The 27,345-nt window shown below is 39.4% G+C and overlaps 1 protein-coding gene across 1 annotated transcript in view; it reads left to right on the top strand.

Moving 5' to 3' along the window:
• The first annotated feature begins 4,251 nt into the window (after positions 1 to 4,251).
• The window catches only part of TM9SF3 (transmembrane 9 superfamily member 3), a 70,215-nt gene continuing 47,121 nt past the window's right edge, over positions 4,252 to 27,345 (top strand). Inside the window, exons 1-3 of the mRNA XM_040486022.1 lie at positions 4,252 to 4,463; positions 15,236 to 15,431; positions 25,639 to 25,761. Of these exons, the coding sequence (XP_040341956.1) occupies positions 4,365 to 4,463; positions 15,236 to 15,431; positions 25,639 to 25,761 (418 nt within the window). The 5' untranslated portion in view covers positions 4,252 to 4,364. The remainder of the gene's footprint in view (positions 4,464 to 15,235; positions 15,432 to 25,638; positions 25,762 to 27,345) is intronic.

Raw genomic sequence — 27,345 nt, 5'->3', positions numbered from 1 at the left:
GAATGAAAGATTATGAACAAGAGGTTGGTGTTGCAATCAAATCATTTAACTTGACGTATTTAATGATGTGAATAATCCCTAATGCTTCGCCATAATTAGGCAAAGTGATAGGATGTAAATTACTTCAATGAGTAGTTTTACAAGTCAAGCTAAGTACCTACTCTTCATCTCCATTTTTCTGGCTTTGTTGCTAAAAAAGAGAGGTTTTAGCCTATCCTATATCACCTCAGTAGTTGGGATTTTTAGATCCCTATCCCATACGCACCAGAAAATAAGATGGTTTTCTGTGCTCCTCTGTCAAAGAATGGTGTATGGTTTTGCAGCTGGTTGGCTGAGGAAGCATTAATACCAACTCATTTGAGTCTGAGAACCAAATGTTTTAAGTGATTGCTTCCTGAAAAAAGAACTTCGAACAATTATAAAGTTTTCCGGTGACTAAAACGTTTCAAGCAAAAACAGAAAAGATAGAGGTGCAAAGTGATAAATAGCAATGGAAGGACTGGCCCACCCCAGAAGTCAGTACTGGAAAGACAACACAACAAAGTAGAAAGAAGGAATACAATTTCAAAGAAAAGGTGATCTGAAACCAGCCACTGTACACAGAAGGCAGGGAGAGTGAAGAAAGAGGCAGACCACTCCAGGTTGATAGGGTAGCAGTTTTAATAAGCAAGGAAATTTACATACAAGGCTTGTCCTGGGCGGTCATAAGGCAAGTAGAGCTTCCTCACCTGCCTGCCAGAATCTTAAAAGTTCATATAGAGAGGCCTTAACTGGGTACAGTCACATATACTGTCCAGATGATCTCAACACCACCTTACTCATTCAAGGCTATGTCCTTGGAATGGCTCCCACTTTGGGAATGGTGGGCAGAGTACATATTCCAAAAACAGGGAAGGGGGTGAGGATCCTCAAATAGCCGGGGTTCAGGCTGGCTCGAGGGCCAATTAGCAGTCAGATCCTCTCAGTTACCTTCTCCAACAGTAGCTGAGGTTGGAAGTCAGAAGATATGTTGTTATTTATAGAGCACGATTTTTGAAGATCATGTTTATCAAGAATGAGAATAAAGATGGAAATTGTGGGTTTCTGGGTCATTTACTAGTCATAAGCCCTTTCACCAACTGAGTCTTATTAGGACTACCACAAAAAAGACTGTATAGCCATGGAGCGGGGGGTAGGTATTTCCTTTCACTAGCATGTTTTCTCCCATGCCTTTTGGTGTCAGGGAATGAGGTCACTAATCAGGATGAAGAAACTGGTGCAATAAGATACATCAGTGTTTTTCACTCTCCAGTCTACCAGAACAGCCCTGATTTGGGCGATGCCACTGAGTTCTATTTTTTAGCTTTGAGGTCATCAGTTTCCAAAGATATTTGAGGCTACAGTCCTTCCCTACCCTCCCCCCCAGCTTATTATTTAACTCTTATTCCTTCTTTCTATACCTATCATCAGACTTCTATCACCTAAAGCCATTTATCATCATATCCTAGTGCCTCCTGGAATTCCTGGCACATAGTAGATGCTTGATAAATAGTTGTTGAATTAATGACCCTACATGCTCTTCCCTCCATTAAAGTTTTCCAAATTCTCCACCAAAATAGGGTTTCCTCTTTTCTCTTTGCCCATTGCTCTTACTGCCTCTTGAACATTTGCACAGTTGGTCACATTTTGTGCAGTTCTGTTTTTTACACTGTCATGCCTATTCTCTGTTGTGTGTGTAATTTCCTGGTTTTAAGTCTACACTCCCTAAATGATTGCTTTTACTTTTTCTTGTGTCCTCCCCACCCCTCAGTAATTGCCATCCAGTGCTCCCCACAACACCTAGCAAATGCTCACTGCCTCAAATCTGTGGAGGCTGGTGATGGATGTTTAAGCAAGGAACTACTCATCCATCTTAATTCAACACTTACACTGCTTGTTCTTCAATTGCACATCATCACTTGATTCAAAAGCAGTGATTATTCATTCACAGAGCATTTACTGAGCTTTCACTATGAGTAAGTCACTGCGCTAGGTGCTCTAGGGGATATACAAAGATGTATAAGACGCCCCCTCCGATTTCTATAGCACTCACTGGTGTAGGATTCATTCAGCAATTAATCATGTACTGCCTTGTGATGTCTTTTAGACTGGCTAGAAAATATTGTGTAAATCCTCTATGCTATTTGGCTTTTCACTAATTAAGGTCTTCATTTGTTCATTCAGCAAATAGTTTGAATGTATATGATGTGACAAGGACTATTCCAGCAGCTGGGACAGATACAAAGATGAAAAAATGATAGTCTTTGCCATCAAAAAAGGTCAGAATGTATTACAGAAAAGGAGATGAAAGATGGTAACTATGACATAACATGCCTAATGCTTTTGGAATCCTGAAGAAGGGGTGCTCAGCTTTCCCAGGGTGTCATGCAAGGTTTCAATGAAGAGGTGATAATTCAATTAGCCTTGGAAGGAGAGTATCTAATCGTCCACTTATTTGCATTCTAGACAAAGGTACAAGTATAAAAAAAAAAAAAGGGTATATTTGGGAAATATAGGAATGAAGCCAGGGCATAGAGATTGGTAGAAGGTAAAGTTGGTATCTGGGGTCTGATAATATGGGGTCTGTGCAGCTGCATGTTGACAGGGCTCTCCTTTAGCAAGAAACTTTTCCCAATGACATGGGAATAGCACATGGCCATTGTAAAAACCATCCAAATATTTACAGGCATGTACAAAGAAGAAACTGAACCTGGTGTCAATGGTTTGAATTACTATCTTTCAGATCGTTTGCTATGGGTAGACTAATATAGTACCATTTAAAATGGGATTATATTCTGTCAACTTTTTCTATTTAAAAGTATCTCTAAATATCATTGCATGCCAGTACAAACAGGCCTATTTCAGTTTTAGAAATGGTTGTACAGATAGAAGTCCATTAGTAGTAAGATTCTGGAACAAAACTGCTTGGAACTGCTCTTTCAGCAAGCCACTTAACTTCTCTGTGCGTCAGTTATCATACTTGTAAGATGAACACACCAAGAGTGCCTTTTCATAGGGTTTTGGTGAAGATTAAGAGCCAACACGTGTAAAGTGCTCGGAACAGTGCCTGGGAGTTGAAGATTTTAGCTCTGATTCCATGATTTATTTAAACAATATTTAAGGAGTGTTCTAAACAAGAGCGTGATATAATCAGGTTTCTTTTTAGAAAGATCAATCTGGCACCTGTTGGGGAGGATAAATAGGGAGGGAAGATTGGTGGCAGGGATCCTGTTAGGCTGTTGCAATATGTAGTCAGATGGAGATTAGCTGTTACTGGCATAAGAAAGAAAGGAAAAATAAGTTTTTGAGACTTTTCTAAGATACCAAATGCTAACACTTGTTGACTGCTGATGGCTGAAAGATAGAGACATCCGACTAAAGTTCCAGCTTTTTGGCTCAGAGGACTGTGTAGATGGTGGATCCATATTCCTAGCACGAGCAATTTTTTAGTTCCTACTACAGGTCTGGAGGCACAGAAACTAGGGCGGCGGCGCACAGGTTCCCTGCTTACAAAAGGACTTAGATTCCAGGAGGTGTTTATGTCTGTGGACGGGACACCAACAATATAAGTGGGCAGATAAATGAACAAGAATTTCAACAAGATTGAAATAGTAGGGGCCCGACAAATATGAAGTGACTCTAAAACACTTATCCACCCCTGTCTAACAATCCCCCAAGATGATGATGAGGGGAGCGCATGAGTCATTCAATTCACGGCGGGGGACGGGAGCCTTGCAAGGGGTATCTTAACGGATTCCAAGCTCCAGAGGCTGCGGGTCGCACCCCATTTCACAGCCGAAGAAAACGAGGCCAGGAAAACTTAAAACGTTTTGGCCAAGGTCACACGGCTTCCAGCGCCGGGACGCGGCCCGGAGCGGCCCGAGGAGCGCGTCCAGCACCCGCGAGGGGCGCCAGGCCGAGGCCGTGAGTGCGCGCCACCGCTGCCGAGGCCCAACGGAGGCCGGCCCGGAGGTCCGAGCGGGCCGGGCGACCCGGCGGCGTGCGAGGTGACCGGAGATGTGGCCCTCGGAGGCCTCAACTCGCGCCTCCCGGGTGGGGCGCCCGGCAGCGGTTGCGGCCCCGCGTCGCGAGGCACTTCCGGCGTGTGCCGGGGTGGCCGGATGACGTGGCTGAGTCAGAGGAAGAGGCTGAGAGGCGCCGGGGGGCGGGGGAGGCTCGGGAGCGGGCGGTGACGGCGGCGGCGCGGAGGAGCCAGCGGCTGGGCCCGGGCCCCGTGCGTCTGTCCGCGCCCCGTGGATGCTAATCGGCCGCGGCGAAGGCGGAGGCGGAGGCGGCGGCGGAGGAGGAGTCGGTGGGCCGGCGCCGGGCCGGTGGGAGCGCGGAGGATGAGGCCGCTGCCGGGCGCTCCCGGCGTGGCGGCGGCCGCCGCGCTGTTGCTGCTGCTGTTGCTGCCCCGGGCCCGGGCGGACGAGCACGAGCACACGGTGAGAGGGGCCCCCGGCCGGCGCGGCCGCCCTCGGCCTGCCGACCCGACCCGCCGCCCCGTCCGGCTCGGCACGGCCTGGAGGGCTGGGCGGCCCGGCGGAGCCCCGAGGCCGCCGAGGGCGCCTTCCGGTTGGGCCTGGTGGAGCAGGAACCCCGGGAGCTGGGAGGAGGCGTTTGTGTGCGCTTCCCGGCAAGACTCCGTTCCCGAGTGCCTGGGCCTCCTTCCCCTACCCGCACCTAAATGGCGCCAAGCTCTGAGGTCTGGGGGTCTGGGAGGGAGCGTGGTGAGGGTCGGCGCTCACTTTCCCGGGGAGGGGCGCGGGCTGCAGGGCTCGGGGCTGGTGCCCCCAGGGAGGGGAGCTGTGCTCTGGCTACTGGGGTCTGCGACACAGCGGAAGATGGATGCGTTACGATTACCCGTCATACACCGACCAGGAAATATCCACCACTTTTATGGTCCTCACCAGCCTTTATTTTCTCTCCTGCCCAAACCGGATGAAAAACCCTGGCGTGGGGACAGCATTGATAAACTTGGGGTGAAGAGCAGGTTACACGTGTACACGCGGGCACTCAGTCTACACGCACTCAGTTCTGGGCCTTTCTTGTAACTTTCTGCTCACCCTTCTAGCCCCTGGATGAGGCTCCCATCCCGGTGGTCTCCAGGCAGCTTCTGGCTGTAAGGGTCTTGAGTTCCCCGTGCTTCCTGTAGGCCGGGGATAGTCCCTTTTGCATTTGGCTTAAAATTGGTTGGCTGTTTATTTAACTGGCTTTTTCACATCAAAGCGTGGATGTTAACGACTCTAAAAGTGACTTTCACTTAGGGCTGTAACTCGATGGTTTTCAGAGTGGTAGCTGTGAGCCACGCAGGAAGTCTTGTAAATAGAGATGTTGCTTAGGGAGTAATTTTTTTTTTTTTTTAATTCTGTAACTCAGTAATGGCATGATTTTGCGTGAGAGGTTGTGTATGTTCTAAATCTGAAAGATTTGGGGGGAATCTTCTGTCATTTCTGATAAGTGAGGAAGTGAAGCAATCATTCTTAAATATTCAGTGGACCGTCCTTTAGATTTTATTTGTAATTAACCACACTTCTTGTCTCTAGTTGCTGGATTGGCTGAGCTTTTAATTTAGCTAATGAAAGCGCTAAGCTTTTGGCTGTTTTACCTTCAGTCACAGCCAGAAACTTCCTGTATTTTTTTTTTTTTAGAGACCCACATCTGAAATCATTGACATGTTTTTGTGTTTTATTTGTGACTTCACCTTAAGATAATTTTGTTCACAGTTAAACAGTTAAATTGAAAAACTGTTTCCTGTCATTTTCTCTGTCAGGTAACATATTGAAGTGTAAGAACTGTTCATTTGCAGTGGGCATCCTTTTAGTCAATGGTACTGTCACTAATATTTTTCCAATTTTTTGAACACTTAAGGAAAGTTACCAAATAAAACTCAAAACTCTCTCTTAACTATAGTTCCATGGTACAGGCATACAAATTTAAGATGAGTGTCCTCCTTTTTGATCTTGTGTTTTATATAAACTGCTATAAATAGGGAAAACTTAATTAAAATTTCACAAATTGGAGGTATATAAAAAGGCCTGAGTGTAATTTGCAGATTTAAAATGCAAATACAAATTTCATTGAAATTTTATTGTGGAGAATTCAATTTTTTATGCCAGTAATTGAATATAAAATATATGAGAAAAGGTTTTTGAGAGGACATAGTATGTGTGAGATAATTGCTGGACAAAAAATTTAGAATCTACTTCATTTTATTCGTATCTACATTGAATTGGTCTCACTTGCTTACCTGTTATTAATATACATTATTTAAAAAGCAAAAAGGTTGTAGGAAGACTAGCATTAAGCTATAAGTATAGAATTTAGATAAGTGTCTTTTTTTTTGCCTATTAGCCAAAATTTTTATTTTTCTTAAGTGTCTTGAAAATATTTCTTGAAACTGGTCATTCACCTTAACCAGATAAAAATACGGAAAAAGTTATAGTCAAGTGAATTTTTTTTCCCACCGCGAAGGCAGAAGTAGGTAGTAAGAGAATGATACTGAAGGAAGAGAAAAATTGCCAAGGGAAGGTTGCTGAGTAGCTGTGTAATAAAAACTTGTGGGATTGAATTATTAATTAAAGAGCAATTTTCAGAAGTTAAAGTTTGCCCTTTAGGTTAACTTTCTGTGAAGACAATTTCCAGGTAGGAATAATAATTAATAGGACTTTTGTGGCAGCAATGTGTGAGGCACTATTTTAAGTACTTTGCGTATATTAACTCTTACTTTAAATATAAATAATCATGTGAGGAAGATCCTATTATACCCTTTTTATAGATGAGTATACCAGCATCAGAGAGTTTAAGTTACTTGTCTGAGACCACACAGCCAGTGGGGATGGAGGTAGGATTTTAGCTCAGGCAGTGTAAATTAATCATCCTCTGCACTATTATGGGATATACTCTGCAGCCCTTTATCCTAAAAATAGGACAGACACTTGGTATTAAATTGAGTAGTTGTCTGTATTGATAGTAGTTTTAGCTGCTTAAAGAAATTTTTGTGTAAGTCTAACTCCGCAATGGGTTGTTACTGAGGAGATGTTTGCTTAGCATTAAAGAGAGATAAGGTCCCCTTATTGCGCATTTGACCTGTGCAGTCAGTAACTTGTGCAAGCATGTGGATACTGTGCTTGCTTTGATGCTCTGCCATTACTATCCAGAAATTTTTAAAAAATATTTATTTGGGGTGCCTGGGTGCCTCATTTGGTTGAGCATCCGATTCTTGATTTTGGCTCAGGTCATGATTTCACATTTGTGGGATTGAGCCCCACGTTGGGTTCTGTGCTGACAGCTTGGAGCCTGTTTGGGATTCTCTCTTTCCCTCTCTCTGCTCCTCCCCTGCTCAGGCATGCGTTTGCTCTCAAAATAAATGAATAAATATTTTTAAAAAATGAAAAAAAAAAACCTAAGTGTTTTATTTATTTTTATTAAAGTTTATTTTTAACTTTTCAGAGAGAGACAGAGAGAGACAGAGAGTGAGTGGGGGAGGAGTAGAACAGAGAGGGAGACACAGAATTTGAAGCAGGCTCCAGGCTCTGAGCTGTCAGCACAGAGCCGGATGGGGGGGGGGGGGCTCGAACTCACGACCTGTGAGATCCTGACCCAAGCCGGTTAGACAACCGACTGAGCCACCCAGGTGCCCGTATTTATTTTTGATAGAAAGTGAGAAAACGCGCGCGCATACGCACGCACGCACGCACGGGTGGGGCAGAGAGGAAGAGAATCCCAAGCAGGCTCCTCACTGTCAGCGCAGAGCCTGATGCGAAGCTTAAACTCAAAAACCATGAGATCATGATCTGAGCTGAAATCAAGAGTTGGATGCTTACCCAACCGAGCTACCCAGATGCCCCACCATCTAGAAATTTTTAATAATTTTTTTAAAGCAGTCTCTACATCCAACATGGGGCTGAAACTCACGACCCCAAGATTAAGAGTCACATGTTCCACCAACTGAGCCAGCCAGGCACCCCTTAATAAGTTTTGAACAAGGAGACCTGCATTTTTATTTTGTACTGGGCCCCACTAGTTATATAGCTGGTCTTAGGAAGGGGTAACTAGTTTATATAGTTTCACAAAGCCTCTTATTTCTCTTGTTTTACCTACTAAATTAGGATTCAGCTATTTGTCATGTTATTTTTTAAGTGCTTATTTATGCAGAGTCCTTTTAATATTCTCATAAGAATAATGAGAAGGAAATGTGCTGTTGACTTCTAAAGTATGTACACATCTAGAATATATAAAGATGTGTCCTTTCAGTTTTCTAAAGTTGAATCATATATGCAGCGCATACTGTTTGGAATAAAAAATTAATACTTCCCTGAAAGGCACTTAATATGTGATTCAAGGATTATAAAAAGGACTTTTCAGAGTGAGTGAAGGATGTATAAGGTGTGGTTTGTGCTTATTTTGTTTTCTGAAACCAAGAGGACTTGGAAAGGTCTATGGTTAGAGTACCATGTCTCCCCAGATTCCAAAGGACTCTGTTAAAAATATTTCAGATTGCGAACCAGAATTTTAGAACTGGAAAGATTTGAGATCATTTAATCCAACACACTCATTTTCCTAAGGCCTGAAGAGGCCTAGTGACTCTCTAGTTCTTCCTTTTTCTACCTATCTTGTAAGTAAAATTTCCACAGGAATAATATGTAAAGATGTCAGCACCAAAAACCAATAATGAAGGGCACAAGAATCTCAGTGCATTTTATGGTTTATACTGTAGCCTTGAAATTTTATGGGTTCTGTTTCCTCAGGATCACAAAGTCAGGTTTTTTGTTTTTGTTTTTGTTTGTTGTCTGTTACATACCCAGGCTCTGTGCTTGGCACAGTGGCATTTAATCAGTGCTTGTTGAGTGACTTGAATGATGAGGGAGCTGCTAGAGACAAGAAATATGCAGTGTTGGAAGCATGAAACCCATTGCTTAAAGCACAGTGAACAAATCCAGACCATTGTTCATGTAGGATGCATGGTCTTTGGGATGCTGTTATGACTTAGTGGCCCTAACTAATCTAAAATCGCATTTCTTTGTGGCCCATTGTACCTCTGGTAGGTGATGTTAGAAGGCCCCAATCTGTACCTAGGGTAGCATATACTCAGCCTCTGCTGTAAACACTTAGCACACCACCGAGTGATTTTAGAAATTGTTTGTTTGCTTTACTTTGTCAAATGGCAGCTTCTTGTCTTTGTCTCTGTTGGGAGTTTGGGAACTCTTAAAACTTCTTTGAAGATTTATAAAGAGAATAAACTTTGCTGCAGGTGAATTTGTGAGTGCTTTAATATAGATCTAGTTTTAGGAATGCCATAATTCGTTGTCCTATTTTCGGCTGTACTCTGTGGTAGACTAAAAGTTTATTTAGGTACAAAGCTATTTTGAGAGAGAGGGAGATAGAGAGCACAGTTATCTCAAGAGATTATCTAAAAATCTATTTCTATATTTTATAATTATATTTATTTATATTAAGAATCTGATGTGTGCTTTAAATAAATAAAAGGCATCAAAATTACGATTTCTGAAACACTTTGAGAACTAAATTTTGCATTCTCAGATACGTATTTTAAATTTTTTTTAAGTTGTTTTTTTTTTTTTTTTAAATTTATGTTATCTCTATATCGGCTCAAACTCACGATCCCGAGATCAAGGGTCTCATGCTCTTCCGCCTGAACCAGCCAGGCACCCCACTCTGATACGTATTTTAAAGCAAACATGTGTAATATGCATATATTATACATATATATGTATAATAAAGAGTGTGCATAGTATATGTACAAACTCAATGAAACACATTACTAGAATACTCCATCTCAGAAATTTGGCTACTTAGTTGGCTCAACCACAGTTTCTTCTCATATCACTTAAGGCACTTAAGTGAATTTACCTGAAGAATGGTGCAAAGTTTATGCTTTTATTAATTTTATCTGGGTGTGGGTCATACTCAGATTCCTGTTCTTGAATATGCAACGCTTTAAAATAATATATTTATATAAAGAGTGGAAAAAATCTTCCCCAAATCTCTACTTCAATCTAAAAAAAAAAGAAAGCAAACATTGTATATTTTACCTCATCCCATGGAAGTGGTGGCATTTGGGTGCTTATTCTGAGCCCTTAGTCCTTCTCTTGTATGTATAAATTCTCTCTCTTTTTTTTTTTAATGTTTATTTTATTTTTGAGACAGAGAGAGACAGAGCGTGAGCAGGGGAGGGGCAGAGAGAGAGGGAGACACAGAATCCAAAGCAGGCTCCAGGCTCCAAGCTGTCAGCACAGAGCCCGACATGGGGCTCGAACCCACAAACCATGAGATCGTGACCTGAGCTGAAGTCAGATGCTTAACCGGCTGAGCCACCCAGACGCCCCCAAAGTATCATTTCTTATTCAGATTTTACATGACATCAGTAACACTATCTCCTAAAGTGTTCTTCCTAAGAAAAATTAATTCATGATTTCTATCAAGGAGAGAAATTTCTGTGTCTCTCCTTTCCCAGCACATAAACAGTATTTAAGAGAGGCCTAACATTGGTGACATCTTGAGAATAAAGGTCAGGCCTTTTGAAATTAGAACACAAGTCACTTCTTAGGAAGGTTTTCTTCTTTAAGGCAGATTAAAGGTTCAAATGGAAAAGTTGTTCAGTATTCAGTAACTGTCTTTAGTTGCTTTGTACAGCTGTATTTTTATCATATTTTCTTCATTTAGTTTTTGCTCTTTAGTTAATGAAACTGACTTGGGATTAGCAAAAGTGTAGTCCTAAACTTGTAAATGTGATACTAATTAGTTATATGATGTTGGACAAATTATTTAACATCTTTGTTCTCTATTTTAATGTGTAAAATGGGGAAAATAGGGGCATCTTTCTGGGTCAGTCAGTTGGGTATCTGACATCGGCTCAAAATATGATCTCACGGTTTGTGGGTTCGAGCCCCGCGTTGTGCTCTGTGCTGACATCTCAGAGCCTGAAGGAGCTCTGTGTCTCCCCCTCTCTCTGCCCCCCCTCCCACCCCCACTCACGCTCTGTCTCTCTCTCAAAAATAAAATAAACAGTAAAAAAAATTTTTTTAATGGGGAAAATGATAGCATCTGTTTTAATAAAATTTTGAGAGGATTAAATATTCATGTAAAGACCTTAGTTTGCCTAGCACAGAGTATGTGCTTAATAAGTGTTAGCTAATACAATCAGAAAAGATGGTGAGATCATGTTAGGGATTGATATGTTAAGGCTTTAGCTGAGGATTAGAGGGTTTGAGAAAGGATTTGAGTAGTTTTGAAGGATAAGTAGAAATTGACAAAGTGGAGAGAAAGAGGGCATTGTAGATTTGGGGGAATGGCATGAGAAACAAGGTGGAGAAGAAAAGGAAGGGAAGACAATATTATAAACCATTTGGGCTGGAGGGAATGGCTCAGAAATTTAGTATAACTGAAACTCTTCCGAGAACTGGAAAATGAATAGAACGGTGAGGTGAAGAATGCAGGTGGTCTGGATTGGCCTCCTCTCGCTTGGCTACTTCCAAGGTAGGCCTCACGGAAGGGACTACTGCTGCCATGCTCAAGGGTCCCCTGGTCCCCTGCTATGCTTCCTTGCTTTTTCTCCCCTTCTGGTTACACTCAGCAGGTAAGTTGCAAATCTCTGTCTTTCTCAGTGTCATTGGCCTACTCATAGTTTTTCCAAAGAAAGGATTTAAAATGAGCTTGCTAGAACTTCATGGAATGTTTTGAAAGTGAATTAGGTTAGCCTTTTGGCCAGAGTAGAGAGAAGAGCCTTCCCTCTGTTGCTTTCTGCTCATGGATTGGTGGAGCTCAGGGACTTTCTCAGCAGCTTTAGGGAAAGGAAAAGTGTTTTTTCTCTTAAAAAACATTGTGTAAAGTCTTCCTTTTGTAGTTTCTAATTTCAAGATATTTTTAAGGCACATTTTCTCTCTTGAAAAAGAACTCTTGTCTTGACCTTGTCTTGGGAGCACTTACTCTCAGGGGTAATCAAGAACTGCAAAGAAAAGTAACATTTTAATTAAGTTAATTATATTGATCATGGTCTGCATAAGGAGTGATGTAAAGGAAAAGAAGCATTTTTGCATTAATCTTTAGCCTAACCACACCCCCCGTATGTGTGTGTGTGAAGGTGTGTATATATTACACATCTGTATGTATTTCTAATTATTATTTCAGTCCTCTTCCCAGAAGGGTTACAGAACGGTGTACGTTTTGTTACAGTGCAATTTCCATCATGTGGCCACAACTGTACTGCCCCATTCAGGTTTCATGAATGATTAAAATAAGTGACTTCAGAATGTGTCGTTGAACACACGCTGTGACCCTTCAGTTATTTTATGTTTCAGTTTGTATAAAAAAAAGAATGCCCTTTTTATTTTTTTTTTTTTCTTACGTTTATTTTTGAGACAGAGAGAGACAGAGCATGAACGGGGGAAGGGCAGACAGAGAGGGAGACACAGAACCGGAAGCAGGCTCCAGACTCTGAGCCATCAGCCCAGAGCCTGATGCGGGGCTCGAACTCACGGTCTGTGAGATCGTGACCTGAGCTGAAGTCGGACGCTTAACCGACTGAGCCACCCAGGTGCCCCAAGAATGCCCTTTTTAAATAAGTATTTAAGTTCAAATTTTTGTCTATTTTTAAAGGAATTATGAGTATTGGAATTGATAGAAAAAATATTTTTGTGCTTATTTTCCCAAGTAACATTTAAACATTTCTGCAGACTTGGCAGGATTAATGACAAGGTCCTCATTGATAGGTCCTCTTGTTCAGCATTCTAATCTTAAATAGATGTATTTTGTTACCTTCCCTTTTTCTCTAAAAGGGAACTATTGCAATCAGTGCACATATCAGTCAGTATGCATACTTCAAACTTTTTTTTTAGTAAGTTGCTAATGAACTTTACATTTCAGCATTTTTTCTGTTTTTTTTCATTGTTTTCCCATTGTATTTATTAAATACTTTTTGTGTAGATTATACTATGCAGAGAAGTTTCTGCCAAGTGAGCAGGTTTCAATTCTAATACCAGCTATGGTCAGTTGATCATTGATTGGTTTAGCGCACTGTTTTGAGAATTCTTATGCTATAACCGTCTCTGTAAAGGAGTGCCTTGATTGATTAGTGCTGTGTGACCATGAGCATCAGATGAAGAGTGGTGGCGTAATAGCTTTGTCAGCTGAATGGGGATGTATGGATATAGTCAGACCTTTGATTCCTTCCTTCATACGTGAAGATTATCTATAGTTGTTTTTCTGAGTTCACTTGAAATGGTTTATGATTTTCTATATTGTTAGAGAATTTTCTTCTCTGCCAAAGCAGAATTAATGATTCCTTTGTTGCTGCTATGATAGCCCTTTATTACCTTAGTTTTAACGCTATTTCTTCATCATTAATCATTTACTTGTCTTCCACTATAGATTGTGAACTTAAAGGAAAGGACAGTATTTTATTTATCTGTACATTGACCCTTGAACAACACAGGTTTGAACTGCGTAGTTCTGCTTACATGCAGATTTTTTCCGTAAATACAGTGCAGTATGACAAATGTACTTTGTCTTCCTTACAATTTTCTTAACATTTTCTCTTTTCTAACTTACTTTATTGTAAGAATACAGTATATAATACATATAACATACAAAAATGTGTTAATCGATTGTTTATGTTGTTGGTAAGGCTTCTGATCAACAAGGCTATTCGCAGTTAAGTTTTGGGGTAGTCAAAAGTTACGTATGGATTTTTGACTGCATGGTGGGTTGGTGACCCTAACCCTGCGTTGTTCAAGGGTCAACTGTGTGTCCTTAACACCTAACACTATGCTTGGTATGTGTCTCATGTATTCAAAAAATAAGATAGTTTATTATTTTCTTAATGACCTAAACGATGTTTTATATGACATTGAGACATTTATTATATTTGAAGATGAGGTGATTATATCTAACTCCTAGGATGCTGGTGGTGTGAATCAAAAGGAAGATGTAGATGCTTTGGGTAAGAGTAGACAAGTCAGTGTGGTTTTGGAATGCAGAGAGACTTGGGGTTTGAGTTTCCATGTGCGAGTGAATGGTGATACCATTAGAAAAACAAAGATGAAAGGGTAGATTTGGGTGGCATGAGTTTGTTTTTGGAGAGGTTGGATTTTGATTAAAAAAATGTTTTTATATTAGTTTTAGAGGTAAGAATTTGGTAGTTGGTTAGTTGGTTAGCTTTCTCTAGTACATGCTCCTTAGCACTCTACTTTATTATAATTACTTGCTCAATGTCCATCTTTCCCTTTAGGCTTTGAGCTCCAGTAGGGCAGGGAACCTGTCTTGTTAACAGCTGTATCCTCAGCTATAAACACAATTATTGGATGTAGCAGGCACTCGGTAAATAATTGATCAGTGATTTAATGTCTGCACTGTTAGTTGACTTAAATTGTATCCTATCTTGTCTTCAGCTTATGTTGCTATGGGTAATTGCTTTTCATAGAATCATTGGAATTTTAAACTTAAGATTTTAGAAATCTTTGGCACATTCCCCAATTGGACCCTGGAAAGGTGGAGTCACCTACCCACAGTCATTGGACCACACTCCAGATTTAGCTACAGATGGTATTTACTGATGGCGAGAATCATTGTTACTTATCCAAAGAAGTATGCATACAGTACATGTCTTTCAGGCTAGTAAAGGGGGAAGATAGAATGATGGCTTGAGTGGACTGTGGAGATTTCCATAGCATGGGTTTCTCTTCCTCTTGTTTAGTCATTTCTAGTACCTTGACCAATGGCCACGGAAAAGATCAGAAAGGAGATGAAATTTTATTTGCGCTTGCTGGCAACATTAGATTTTTTAGTTTCTAATGATTAGCATGAGTTTCTGGGTAAGCTATTGATTTTCTTTCCTCCTTCCTTGTCCATGTTAGCATGGTGAATAATACTGGTTCTGGGTTCACCATTATTTGATGTGCTGTTGAACTCTTATGTGCTATTGGACTTTGTTTAAACAATACCTTCTGTAAAACAAAGTTTAGAAAGGATGGATCTGCCTGAGATCACAATCAGAAGATATAATTTTAAAATTCAACAAGTGTCTTTGTAAGGTATGGACATTGATCATCAGATTAAAATAAAATAAACCTCCAGTATTTTATAGCTTCCCAAACACAGTACACTTTTGTTTAGATCATATAACAAATATTCCCTTAATTTAAATTAGATTAAAAAATTTATAATTTGGTTTTTTTTTTTGTTTTTTTGTTTGTTTCAGTATCATGATAAAGAGGAAGTTGTCTTATGGATGAATACTGTTGGGCCCTACCATAATCGCCAAGAGACATATAAGTACTTTTCACTTCCATTTTGTGTGGGGTCAAAAAAAAGTATCAGTCATTACCATGAAACTCTGGGAGAAGCACTTCAAGGAGTTGAATTGGAATTTAGTGGTCTGGATATTAAATTCAAAGGTAAGTAAACCTTAATAGTCCTTATAGTACAAGTCAGATTATAGACTAGGGTTTCTCAGTTTTGACACTATTGACATTGGGGCCAGATATTCTTTTTTGTGGGGGGCTGTTCTGTACTTTGTAGGATGTTTAGCAAAGTTCTTGGCTTCTACCCAGTAAGTGCCAGTAGCACCTTCCAGTTGTGACAGTCCAGCCTGTCATCAGACATTGCTGATTGACCTTAGAGAACCACTGCTTTAAACTCTAAAAAATGTTTTAATCTGTAAGTTAAGTTGCACTGAGAAAAGTATGTTAGTAAGTAACAAAGGTTTATTTTGAATATTTGTAAAATAATAAAGTAAATATTTGTTAAAATTTTATTTCCCTAACCTATTTCTTCCTGAAAAGTGATTTCTAGTAAACCTTCTAGTTATTGGACATATGTGGTTAGGGAAGGCTGTCAGGAGATTTCATAATTTCTGGAGGTGCAGGAATGTCATGGGGTATATGGATATTTAAAATTCTGTGTAAAGCCTCAAATTCAGACCTGTACCATTGGCTCAGAATGTATTTATCAGTGGGTGTTAATTTACTCTTTCAATTCTTGTAAGATAGTGTGGTTTTAAATTTTAGGTCAAAGACTTGTTAAAATTGGAAAAAAATCCTCATCTATTTATTATGCAGGTATCTATTTTATCAGGCCCTTTGAGTTTAAAGTGTTTAGACTTCTAATTTTTCTCTGTGAAATTAGCCAGAGAGTATATTTCCTCCTGCATAGACATTTTTAACCCAGTGAACAGAAGCTTGAGTAATTGAGTTTTTACAGGATCTTTGATTAGGTGTCCTGATTTTTGAATAGAGCTTGGATCTTGTAATCAGGAACTCTGAATTTTAACTGTTTTTTACTGCATTGATTTTACTGAAGCTCTTTACTCTAATTGTGACTTCATTGTCTACAAGTGTAAAATGAACCGTAATTGCTGCTATTTTTGCACTTTTGAGAAACGGATGTGAATTGGGATTTTTAAAGATAATGTTTAATTTTGACTAGTTAAATTTCATTCTTGTTTTCAGAATATTTTTTGTTATTGTTGAAAATAGGTGTACATATTTGTATTCTTCTCCCCACCCTTTCCCCACACTGTGTTCTTTGGGGCTTAATTATAAAATTAAGTTGTACATTTAAACCACAGTGACCTGCCTGTAACTTTATAAATTATTGTAAACATGCCCTAAGGCTTGAGTTTTAATTTAATCAGGCAACTTAACTACTTAATTACAAGTAAGGAGAAAACTTGGACTGGCATGTGGGATCTTTGAGAACATCAATCCTACATTTATTCACATAACTTTCTTCTTTTACATATTTGGTGCACATTTCTAGTGTACCAAGGAGGAACCAGAGAGAGAGAATAGGCAAAAAAAACTCTGAGTCCTGCTTTGTTGCCGTGGACACATTTGATCACTTTTTGAAGTCCTCACCCTGTTTACTAAAGAAGAGTAATCTTTCAGCTATTTTCACTTGTCCTCTTTTATTCGTTCCTTGAGGCTGAAATGGGTAGATTGTTTAGATAGAGGGGAACGTTTTCGTGGGCTATAAAAGTGGGCTTTATTTTCCTTTCCGACTAAGCACCTTTTGATGAAAAGCACAAGGATTGGCCAGGTGTTATTCCCGGAGAGTTGGCGGTTCCTTGGAGTCTTCTCAGCTCTGCACCTCCAACGCAGGCGGATGTGCTGCTGCTAAGGGAGCTGCTAAATTAAGTGGTCCCAATGAAAAAGTAAATGCTGATTAGATTTCTCTTTTGCTTGCCCTGTTCAAAGACATAGTTGATCATGCTTTGAGAAATGTTTTACTAGGTTTTCTGGTTGTTATTTATGGTGTCATAGAATTTTAAAGGTTGGATGCGCCTTAGAGATTGTCATCTGATTTCCCCTTAGTGAAGCCCAGAGATGAAATGATTTGCCCAAGGCGTATCATGGCATACTGATAATGCCACGGAAACTCAAGCCTTCTGTCCCTATGTGAATTATAGAAACATTTATATTGTTAATCTTTTCATCTCTCAAGTATTCGATTTTTCAAGGTTCTTCTAAAGGCGTATTCAAATAAGAACATAAAGTTTTGGAAATACTTCAAAACTAGAAAATACTGTGTGTATATATATATATATATATACACACACACACACACACACATGCACACACAGATAAATATACATGCCTTTTTTAAAATTTAGTAGATTCTGCCAGGTTAAATGAATTGGTATTATCTCATAAAGGTCACTAAATTGACCTTTAGGGAACAAGTGACAGTCTTAAGTCTAATGTAGGATGCCTCTCACTTGAGATTTTATGTACAGCTTTTTTTTTTCCTCCTAATAATGTTATATACTACCATTAGACAAAATACTAAACCAAGAACATTTAAATAAGATTAAAAATAGAAGGGCAGAATTAAGTTGGGTATCTTTGAACCAGGCCTGAATGCATTACCCTATGATTTTATTTTATTTATTTTATTTTTTTTTTTAATTTTTTTTTTCAACGTTTTTATTTATTTTTGGGACAGAGAGAGACAGAGCATGAACGGGGGAGGGGCAGAGAGAGAGGGAGACACAGAATCGGAAACAGGCTCCAGGCTCCGAGCCATCAGCCCAGAGCCTGACGCGGGGCTCGAACTCACAGACCACGAGATCGTGACCTGGCTGAAGTCGGACGCTTAACCGACTGCGCCACCCAGGCGCCCCTACCCTATGATTTTAGAGGGTACCTCTTGGAACCCTGCCATTGCAGAATAGAGAAAACATGTGCTTTAGAGTCAGAGAGACTTGATGCATCCCAATGCCACCTCTGCCTACCTGTTTAGTCATGGACAAGTTATTCTTACACTTTGAATCTCATTTTCCTCGTCTGTGAAATGAAGGAAATGATATCTACTTGACAGAATTGTTTGATTTAAATGAGGTAGTTTGTGTAGAGCATTTATCAAAGTTCCTGATACATAGTTTACATTTTTAAAATGGCCATTGATAGGAATACTAATCACACATAGTGTGGGTCTGTAGTTCCAACTTAATTTTGTATTAGCAATTATGAAATGTTAAATTAGTTTATTGATTATAGGGTTTGATTTATCCTCAAACTGTTGTACTAGCTTGCTAAGTAGTTTAGTTAGTTCTGCTAGGGCAGGGACAGTGGCATTCTTGTTCACTCTTGCATCCTTAGCTATTAAGACATTGTAAGCTCTTTTTTTTTTTTAATTTTATTTATTTTGAGAGAGAGAGAGAGAGAGAGAGAGAGTGTGTGCGCACTTGTGAGTGGGGGAGGGGCAGATAGGAGAGAGAGAATCCCAAGCAGGCTCTGTGCTATTAGTGCAGAGCCTGACGTCGGGTTTGATCTCACGAATTATGAGACCATGACTTGAGCCAAAATCAAGAGTCAGATGCTTAACTGAGCCACCCAGGCACTCCCTATCTGTTCTTTTAAAATAAATTGTTTTAAATGTTTATTTTTGAGAGAGAGACAGAGTGAGAGTGGGGGAGGTGTAGAGAGAAAGGGAGACATAGAATCTGAAGCAGGCTCTAGTCTCTGAGCTGTCAGCACAGAGCCGGACGTGGGGCTCAAACCCACAAGCTGTGAGATCATGACCTGAGCCAAAGTCGGATGCTTAACGGACTGAGCCACCCAGGCTCAGATAGCACCCTGTGCCTATCTGTTCTTTATGATAATTGGTTCTACTATGATCTTTAGATGATCTGGAATAGTAATTCCTAACCAGGGGAGGTCACTGTCCACTCCCCTTCTCCCTCATTTGAGAATTCTTACAGCATAATGAAGGATATTGTTGAAAAATTGATGGCTTCTAGAGGATTCTTTCCTCCCATTTGTTTTATTGATCTTCTTTTGAATTTTCTTTTTCTTGAATATCCCAACTTAACAGAGGGATGAAATTATAAAAGAAATATAAGTATTTCTTTTGCTTCTCTAGAGTGAAATGATAAGAGAACTACAGATAAAGGGAAATGCCAAAGGCTACTCTGAGTCTTATGTATTTCTAATTCAGTGATTCTCAGTCTTGACAGTTTTCATCCTCAATGTTATGAGGTGTATATCCTTGTTTTTCAGATGAGGAGGTTGGGGTCCAGAGGTTGGGTAACTTGTCCAAGGGTTCACAGATGCAAAGTGGCAGGGTAAGGATTTGAACCTAGGGAGTGCATGGCTAGAATTTGAGCTTTTAACCACAGTGCAGTATGTCCTTCCAGATACCTGTCTGGGTGGTAAGGGCCTGATTGCCAAAGACTGGGGAAAAGTCTGGAAAAGTGGCAGGTCCTTTCATTCTGCCTAAAGATTTTTACTTAAGTTAATCCCCCCACCCTGTTTTCAGTCCCTGGATTCTACTCTCCCTAATTGTGCAGCCTTTTTGTTGGAGTTCTCTAGGGCAAGGTGCCTCTGGTCTACTGGAGGGGGGGATTGAGGTTATTCATCTAGCTTTGTGGTGAGTGGAAAAGGGAACTTGGGCATCTAAGCCTTCCATAAACATATTTTTATACAGTTCCTCTATGTGTTCAGCCCTAGATCCTGTCCCCTAATTTTTGACGTGTGTGGTGCCTTTCAAGTCCTGAGAATCTCAAGTGTCTCTTGTGTTCTGTGACACCAACCCCCTTTCTTCTGTTATGGTTTCTTCTGCTTTGTTAGTCATTTACCATCTTCTGTTAATTTTCAGTGTTCCAAAAATGCTTTGAAATCTTACTGTCCTCTTTTTGTCCTTGTGTACCTACATCCTTTTTATTCCTTTATTGACATTTTAATGGAGTTTCAGGAGGGAAAGGACACATACTTGTGGTTAATCTGCCTTGTTTAATTGGAAGTCTGGGAACTTAATGCCGTATTTTGTCCTGTTGGTTTCAACCAGAGTGTTTTAGCCAGACCAAATAATTTGAATCTTGTACTGAATCTTGTATTTAGGTGTTTTGAATTCTGGTGTTAGCAATTCCTTAAACCTTGTGCTGACTGCAAATTTGAATAGCCTGGGCTTTTTATAAGTTCCTTTTCAAACCATTGATAACATTGTTCTACTCCAGATTGATATCTTTTTTTTTTTTTTCAAAAGAATGTATGTGTATATATTTTTTTCTGATTTTGACAATGATATAGGATCGGTGTACAAAATTTAGAAACTACAGAGAAATATAAAGAAGCAAATAAAAAATCACCTGGATATAATTATCATTAACATTTTCTTCCATCCTTCTTTCTTTGCATTCACCCACATTATTTAGAATTTTAAAAAATTGGGTTTCTGTTATACATATGATTTAAAAAAATTGTGTAACATATAGTGTTTATTATGTCAGATACATAATATTTTTAACTTACTGTTAATAAGTTATGTATAGTTTTTACTCTTCTTTTTTTTCTTTTTTTTAATATTTATTTTGAGAGAGAGAGAGAGAAAAAAAAAGTGAGTGGGGGAGGGGCACAGAGAGAGCATCTCAAGCAGGTTCCACACAGTCAGTGCAGAGCCTGACCTGGGGCTCAGTCTCATGAACTATGAGATCATGACCTGAGCCGAGATCAAGAGTCAGATGCTTAACTAACTGAGCCACCCAGGTGCCTCTGTTAATTACTTTTTTAAAAATGTGTTTATGTTGTATTCTCTAACTTGGATATTGTAATTTTCCCCATTTCCCGATGATAAGGTATTCTGATTGTTTTCTTTCTTTTTTTCCTTTACTTCTCTTCCTCCCTTCCTTTCTGTTTTCTTTCTTCCTTGCTTGCTTTTTTTTTTTTTTTTAATGTTTTATTTTTGAGAGAGCGCAAGTGGGGAAGGGGCAGAGAGAGAGGGAGACAGAAGATCCAAAGTAGGCTCTGTGCTGACAGCGATGAGCCTGATATAGGGCTCAAATTCACGAACTGCTAGATCATGACCTGAGTGAAAGACACTCTAACAACTGAGCCATCCAGGTGCCCCCCCTCCTTGCTTTTTTTGATTTTTTTTCTATTAGAAATAATAATGCATTTGGCTACCCTAGCACTTAAGTATTTTAATGTATCTCTGAATCTTTTATTAAGGTAAATTCTTAGAATTACTGAATCAAAGGATATAAACATTTTTAAGGCCTTTCTCTCTCTCTCTCTCTCTGTTTTTGTTTTAGAGAGAGAGATCATATAAGAAGGGGAGAGGGGCAGAGAGGGGGAAGAGAGAGAATCTGAAGTAGGCTCCATGCTCAGTGTGGAGCCTAACATAAGGGTCTCAATCCCATGACCCAGGATTATGACCTGAGCTGAAATCAAGAGTCGGATGCTCAACTGATTGAGCCACCCAGGAGCCCCAGAGGCAAATCTTGGTATATGTTGCCAATTAGTCATCTAGGAAAAAATTGTACAGTTTATATTCCAGATAGTTTGGTCAGTTAATCAATACTTTTAATATATATATGCTTTAATATATAATATAATGCTTTCAATATATATATTGATTAACTGTGACTATACCAGTTTTTCCAGATCTTTTTTTTTCTTCATTCAGCAGATTTTGAGTGTTTAGTGCTTTCCAGCACTACAATAGGCTCTGGGTGTACAAAGTTGAACCAGAAACTCTGGCTTCAGGGGTCCATGGGTTTTCTGAAATTGTACATTTAGTTTTGTGTGAATGTGCATTTTGGGGGGACAAGGGAGACACCACTTTCATTGGATTCTCAAATGGATATGTGGCCCAAGGAAACACTGTGAATATATTGACACTTTTAATTCTTAAAACAACTCTGGAAAAGAGATAGCATGGATGTTATCTCTGTCTTACCGGTGAGGGATCTGAGGTTTGCAAAGGTTGAATGACTGGCTTTTATTCACATAGCTAGTCAATAGTAGAACCCAGACTAAAACTCAAGTTTCTGTCTATAAATTTGTCTCTGGTGACTTCATGAAAAACTGCCAAGTGCTGCTGAATTTGAGTTAGAGCATTTGTGATTTCCAGTTAAGTAGTGCTATCAAAAGAGAAAGCTAATAAAGCTAGGCATGATAGGTTCCTAGAGAACTCAAATGGTTTCCATATTCTTTTGGCAATGTTTGCATTGTCCATTCAGTTATTAGTTTGGGGTGTTGTTGTGAATTGATGACAGATATACTGGTATGTAGTTTCCAGAATCTGCCCGTGCTGTCTGCTTGAAAAGTCAGTATTAACATTACCACTTTATAACTTTGCTTTTGTTCCCCCCATCCCCGCCATATAATGTGTGTTTACATTGGTGAAATCTTAATTGGCTCCTCTTCAGAATTCATAGGTGTGTATTTCATCTGAAAAAGGTATGTCCTTTTATAATTTTACAGTAGTGACTTACGGTGATAGATTTTTCAGAATTGTTTTCCAATTAAATGCTGAACAATGATTTGGCATATTTAGACACTTTACATTAGTTATTTTCAAAGTGGCTCCCTCCTGAGAGAAGTGCTGTTTTAGCTGAGCAACCAGACTTTTCAATTATTTGTGATGTTTGTATTTGCCCACATGTCTGCAAGAGGAATTTCATTAAAATATGACCTCACATGGTCCTTTTTATAGCCCACGATAAAGATAGGTTTTCCCTTTGACCCGTTTCTTTACTAGATTTTACATCAGTGAAAGATACTCCTCAAGACCTCTTTGTGAATCATTCTGAGATACTCCACTCAAAACTTCATTTGTTTATATTGGCATTTTTCTCCTTACACACACACACACGCACACGCACACTAATCATACACAAATGAGTGTATATGTGTGTACTGTCATATACTTCATGTTTTCCTTTGCTGAATAAATGTAAAAGCATGCTCTTAAAATTTGCTAAAATGTTCTGTTTGTTTGTTTAGTGCCTGTTCTGTGTAGAGTACTCAAACAGGCATAGGTGGGGATAAAAAGGATATAATCAGTATACACATAGCTCTCAAGGCCTGACGGTCTTTTTGAGGAGGTAAGATACTGGTATGAGGTTGTAAGTGGTATAGGCTTAGGTGTCATAGGGAGGTATGGGGAGAAAGCCATGGAACTTCACAGAAAGGGGTGGGCTCTGGTATTTGAGAGGTGTGAGGGGTGGGGAATTCAGGATTACTCTACGGAGGAGAGGGTAGGAGATGGGAAAAATTTTAGGGTAGACATTTGTAGTAGACTTTCCAACACAGGCCAGAAAGTCCAGAGGCCAAGAGAGCACAAGATGTGTGCAAACTGCAGGTAGTTGGGTTTGGCTAGAGTATAGGGTGAGAAGATGATAGATAGTTGGGCAAGAGAGAATTGAACTGAAGTTCAGACTGTGAGGAATCCTAAAAGCTTTATGCAGCTAAATGCCATTTTGTAGATCTCAGAACTTCGTGTGTAAGACCTCCACACTGTTAACGGAGATTATCTGTGAATGTCTGATTTTAACAGCAAGGAATTTGGTGGCTTTGCAGTATTTGCTGTGAGGTCTCTCACAGCTGTTTGCTGCTGCCCAAGCCTGGACCTTCCTGTGGTTCTTTCTCCCCTCATTGCGGTAGTCTCCTGCTGCCCTTTGTGCATTATCACACTCTGGAAATCTGGAGACCTCTTGCTACCAGTTCTTCTAGTTCCTGCCGTAGGAACCCTTTCTAGCAATCTCGTGTCCTAACCCTCCCGCCCTTCTCTGCTCTGTCTCAGTTTTTGCCATTATGAAAATCCTAAATTCCTTGCTGCCTGAAAGGGCCTTGGTGGAAAGGAAGTCTGTGTGGGAGCCATTGTTGGAGGCGACAGCAATTTTCTTCTTCTACTTCGGGAGTGAGAGTATTTCCCTATCTGTCTTTCATGGACTTCAGTGTTTCCTGCCGTCTTGGTGTTATGGTTTTGGGGTACCCACTCTGGACTGAGCTCCAGTAAGGGAAAGCGGTTCTTTCTTGTTGAGGATTGGGAAGACATGTTGCTAGTGTCCTAACTCAGATTGCTGTTTCTCGTGGAAATAATATAGCTGGCTGTTAATCATGGTTCAGCTGCAATTTATGTTTAAGAAGTTTTAATCAAGATTTAAGAAATTTAACATTGTTTCTTGGGGGGAATTGCATTTCAAGTTTAAAATAACCAATAATATAATACAGGAGACCTTAAACAACTGTGCTTTCTTGTTGTTGTTGTTGTCGTTGTTAGGATTTATCATTTATTCTAATTGCCTAAGTAGTCTACAAAAACAATTTAATCATTTAAGTGGGCATCTAGAGTGGTTGCAGGTTTTTTGGGTTTGGTCTTATTTTGTTTAGAAACTAATGACCATAAGCACATCTTTCCCAGTTTATTGAGAAATAGCGGCATATATCACTGTAGAAGTTTAAGGCATACAAGCATGATTGTTTGATTCACACATATTGTGAAATGATTACCACAAATAAGTTGGGCTAACATCCATGTTCTCACATAGATAAAAAGAAAAGAAGAAAGAAAAAAATTTTCTTCTTGTGATGAGAACTTTTAGGATTTACTCTCTTAAAGACCTTCCTATGTCATACAGCAGTATTAGCTATAGTCATCACGTTGTACGTTGTATCCCTAGCACTTATTTATAAGCCCATTTTGAAAGCACATTTTTGAAAGGTTTATAGGTTAGAGACCATCTGAACAGTATTGTGGTAGCAGTATTTTTTAAAGCATTCAAGTGGAAATGACTCATCTCTATGGGACCGTTGGGTAATTAATAAACAGTGACACCTGCTAGATGGAGGTTGTATTTTAATCTTTCTAATTATGAAGAGTCTCTAGAATTCCTCATAGAATCTATGGCCTCCAGTGACTTGCATTTCCAAGAATGTTAAAATGAATATTTATCTCAGAGATCTTACAGCTAGAAGTTGTTCTATTTAGGATCATATTTTTGAGTTTTTATGTACATTAAATGAGAACTTTCCTGTGTATTGTAAGCTTTTTTATTTTTGTTTTTAAAAGCAAATTATTCATTTTAAAGTTATTTTGTAAATGTTCTTGTATAATTTTCTTTATACAAGGGAAAATTTCTTTATGTAATTAGATAGTCTTTGAAAATAAAGATGGTTAAATTCTTTTATTTTGAAAAATCTTAAAACATTCATTAAAAAGGAAAGAATTATCAACTGAATGAATCCTCCTATAATTATCATCCAAATTCAACTGTTATGAATACAAATTTTAACTTAAGGAAATGTTGGCTTTTTCTTGTGTAATTTTTCCTCTATTTTGCAAACCAGTGTGCTAATTCACAATTTTTATTTTATGCAGATGATGTGATGCCAGCCACTTACTGTGAAATTGACTTAGATAAAGAAAAGAGAGATGCATTTGTGTATGCTATTAAAAATCACTACTGGTACCAGATGTACATAGATGACTTACCAATATGGGGTAGGTATTATATGTTCCATTTAAAGTTTGGGCATACTTGCATAATAAGCATGACTTATGTAATGACTCTTTTTTTTTTTTTAATTTTTTTTTTTTTTCAACGTTTACTCTTTGGGACAGAGAGAGACAGAGCATGAACGGGGGAGGGGCAGAGAGAGAGGGAGACACAGAATCGGAAGCAGGCTCCAGGCTCTGAGCCATCAGCCCAGAGCCCGACGCGGGGCTGGAACTCACGGACCGCGAGATCGTGACCTGGCTGAAGTCGGACGCTTAACCGACTGCGCCACCCAGGCGCCCCTGTAATGACTCTTAAGGTGATTGATTGTACACTGAATCAGTAAATGAGTTTTCACTATTTTCCACGGAATTATTTTAACATCAATTTTATGATCCCTTGTTGATCATACAGTTTTTGACTCTTTATGATCCCTGTTGCTTGAAGGGGTTTTAACGTTGCCAAACCTTATATGATATTCCCTCAAAATACAATTTTTATATAGTATAACTTTTCAGATTTAAGGAATTAAAAGGCATTTTGAACAATCTGAAGTATCTTCCCTTCCCCCATTTTTGTATATCTTATTTTCAGTTATTCTGTCATATATAATCAAAGGAACTAAATAGGATTTTGAAGTTTTATTTGGGCTTTCTCTCATATGGAACTGTGGTAGTATGGTTTTAGATAAGACAGTCTCCTGAGCAACTTGTTTTGCAGGTTCCTAACACTGTATGTTTAAAATTTTTTTCATTTTTTTTTAAGATTTTTATTTTTAAGTAATCTCTACACCCTGTTTGAACTTACAGCCCTGAGATCGTGAGTCATGTCTCTACTGCCTGAACCAACCAGGCACCCCTAAAAACATTTTAGTGTTTTTAGCTCTTATTTTTCTGTATTGATGGATAGTTAATATAAACCTATACAAAATCCAAACTCTGCTTGTGCTGGACTTGATTAGATTATTTTAGTTGGTTTTTTTCTTTGAAGGATATATTGACATGCAGCTTTGCAGGAGAACATCAGTATTAGGTAAAGGAATTCACATCTATGTACTGTTGAAATGAGTTAGTATTGGGGCGCCTGGGTGGCGCAGTCGGTTGAGCCTCCGACTTCAGCCAGGTCACGATCTCGCGGTCCGTGAGTTCGAGCCCCGCGTCAGGCTCTGGGCTGATGGCTCAGAGCCTGGAGCCTGCTTCCGATTCTGTGTCTCCCTCTCTCTCTGCCCCTCCCCCGTTCATGCTCTGTCTCTCTCTGTCCCAAAAATAAATAAACGTTGAAAAAAAAAATTAAAAAAAAAAAAAAAAGAAATGAGTTAGTATTGCAAGTCAGTATAAAGTAAGTGAATATTCTAAAGAGGGTGGGAAGTGACTATTCGAAAGAGTAGTTGAGTACTTACTGCAATTGGCAGGGCATTTGGGGACCACAGCTGCTCTGTGTCCCTTTATGTCTCATATGAGTGACAGCATGCAAGGCACCGAGCTCTGCCAGATATGTATGCTACTGACGAGGTGGGGAGAGTCCCATAGCTGGTTGAGCTACGTGAAGGTGGTGAACTTGTTAAGAATATGATGAAATTCAATCATTAT

This window comes from Herpailurus yagouaroundi, unplaced genomic scaffold, assembly GCF_014898765.1.
Source record: "Herpailurus yagouaroundi ecotype Mexico unplaced genomic scaffold, PumYag 163, whole genome shotgun sequence".
NCBI classification, from domain to species: Eukaryota; Metazoa; Chordata; class Mammalia; order Carnivora; family Felidae; genus Herpailurus; species Herpailurus yagouaroundi.
Note: the sequence above shows the minus strand (reverse complement) of the source record. Positions and strands in the feature narration are given on the sequence as shown.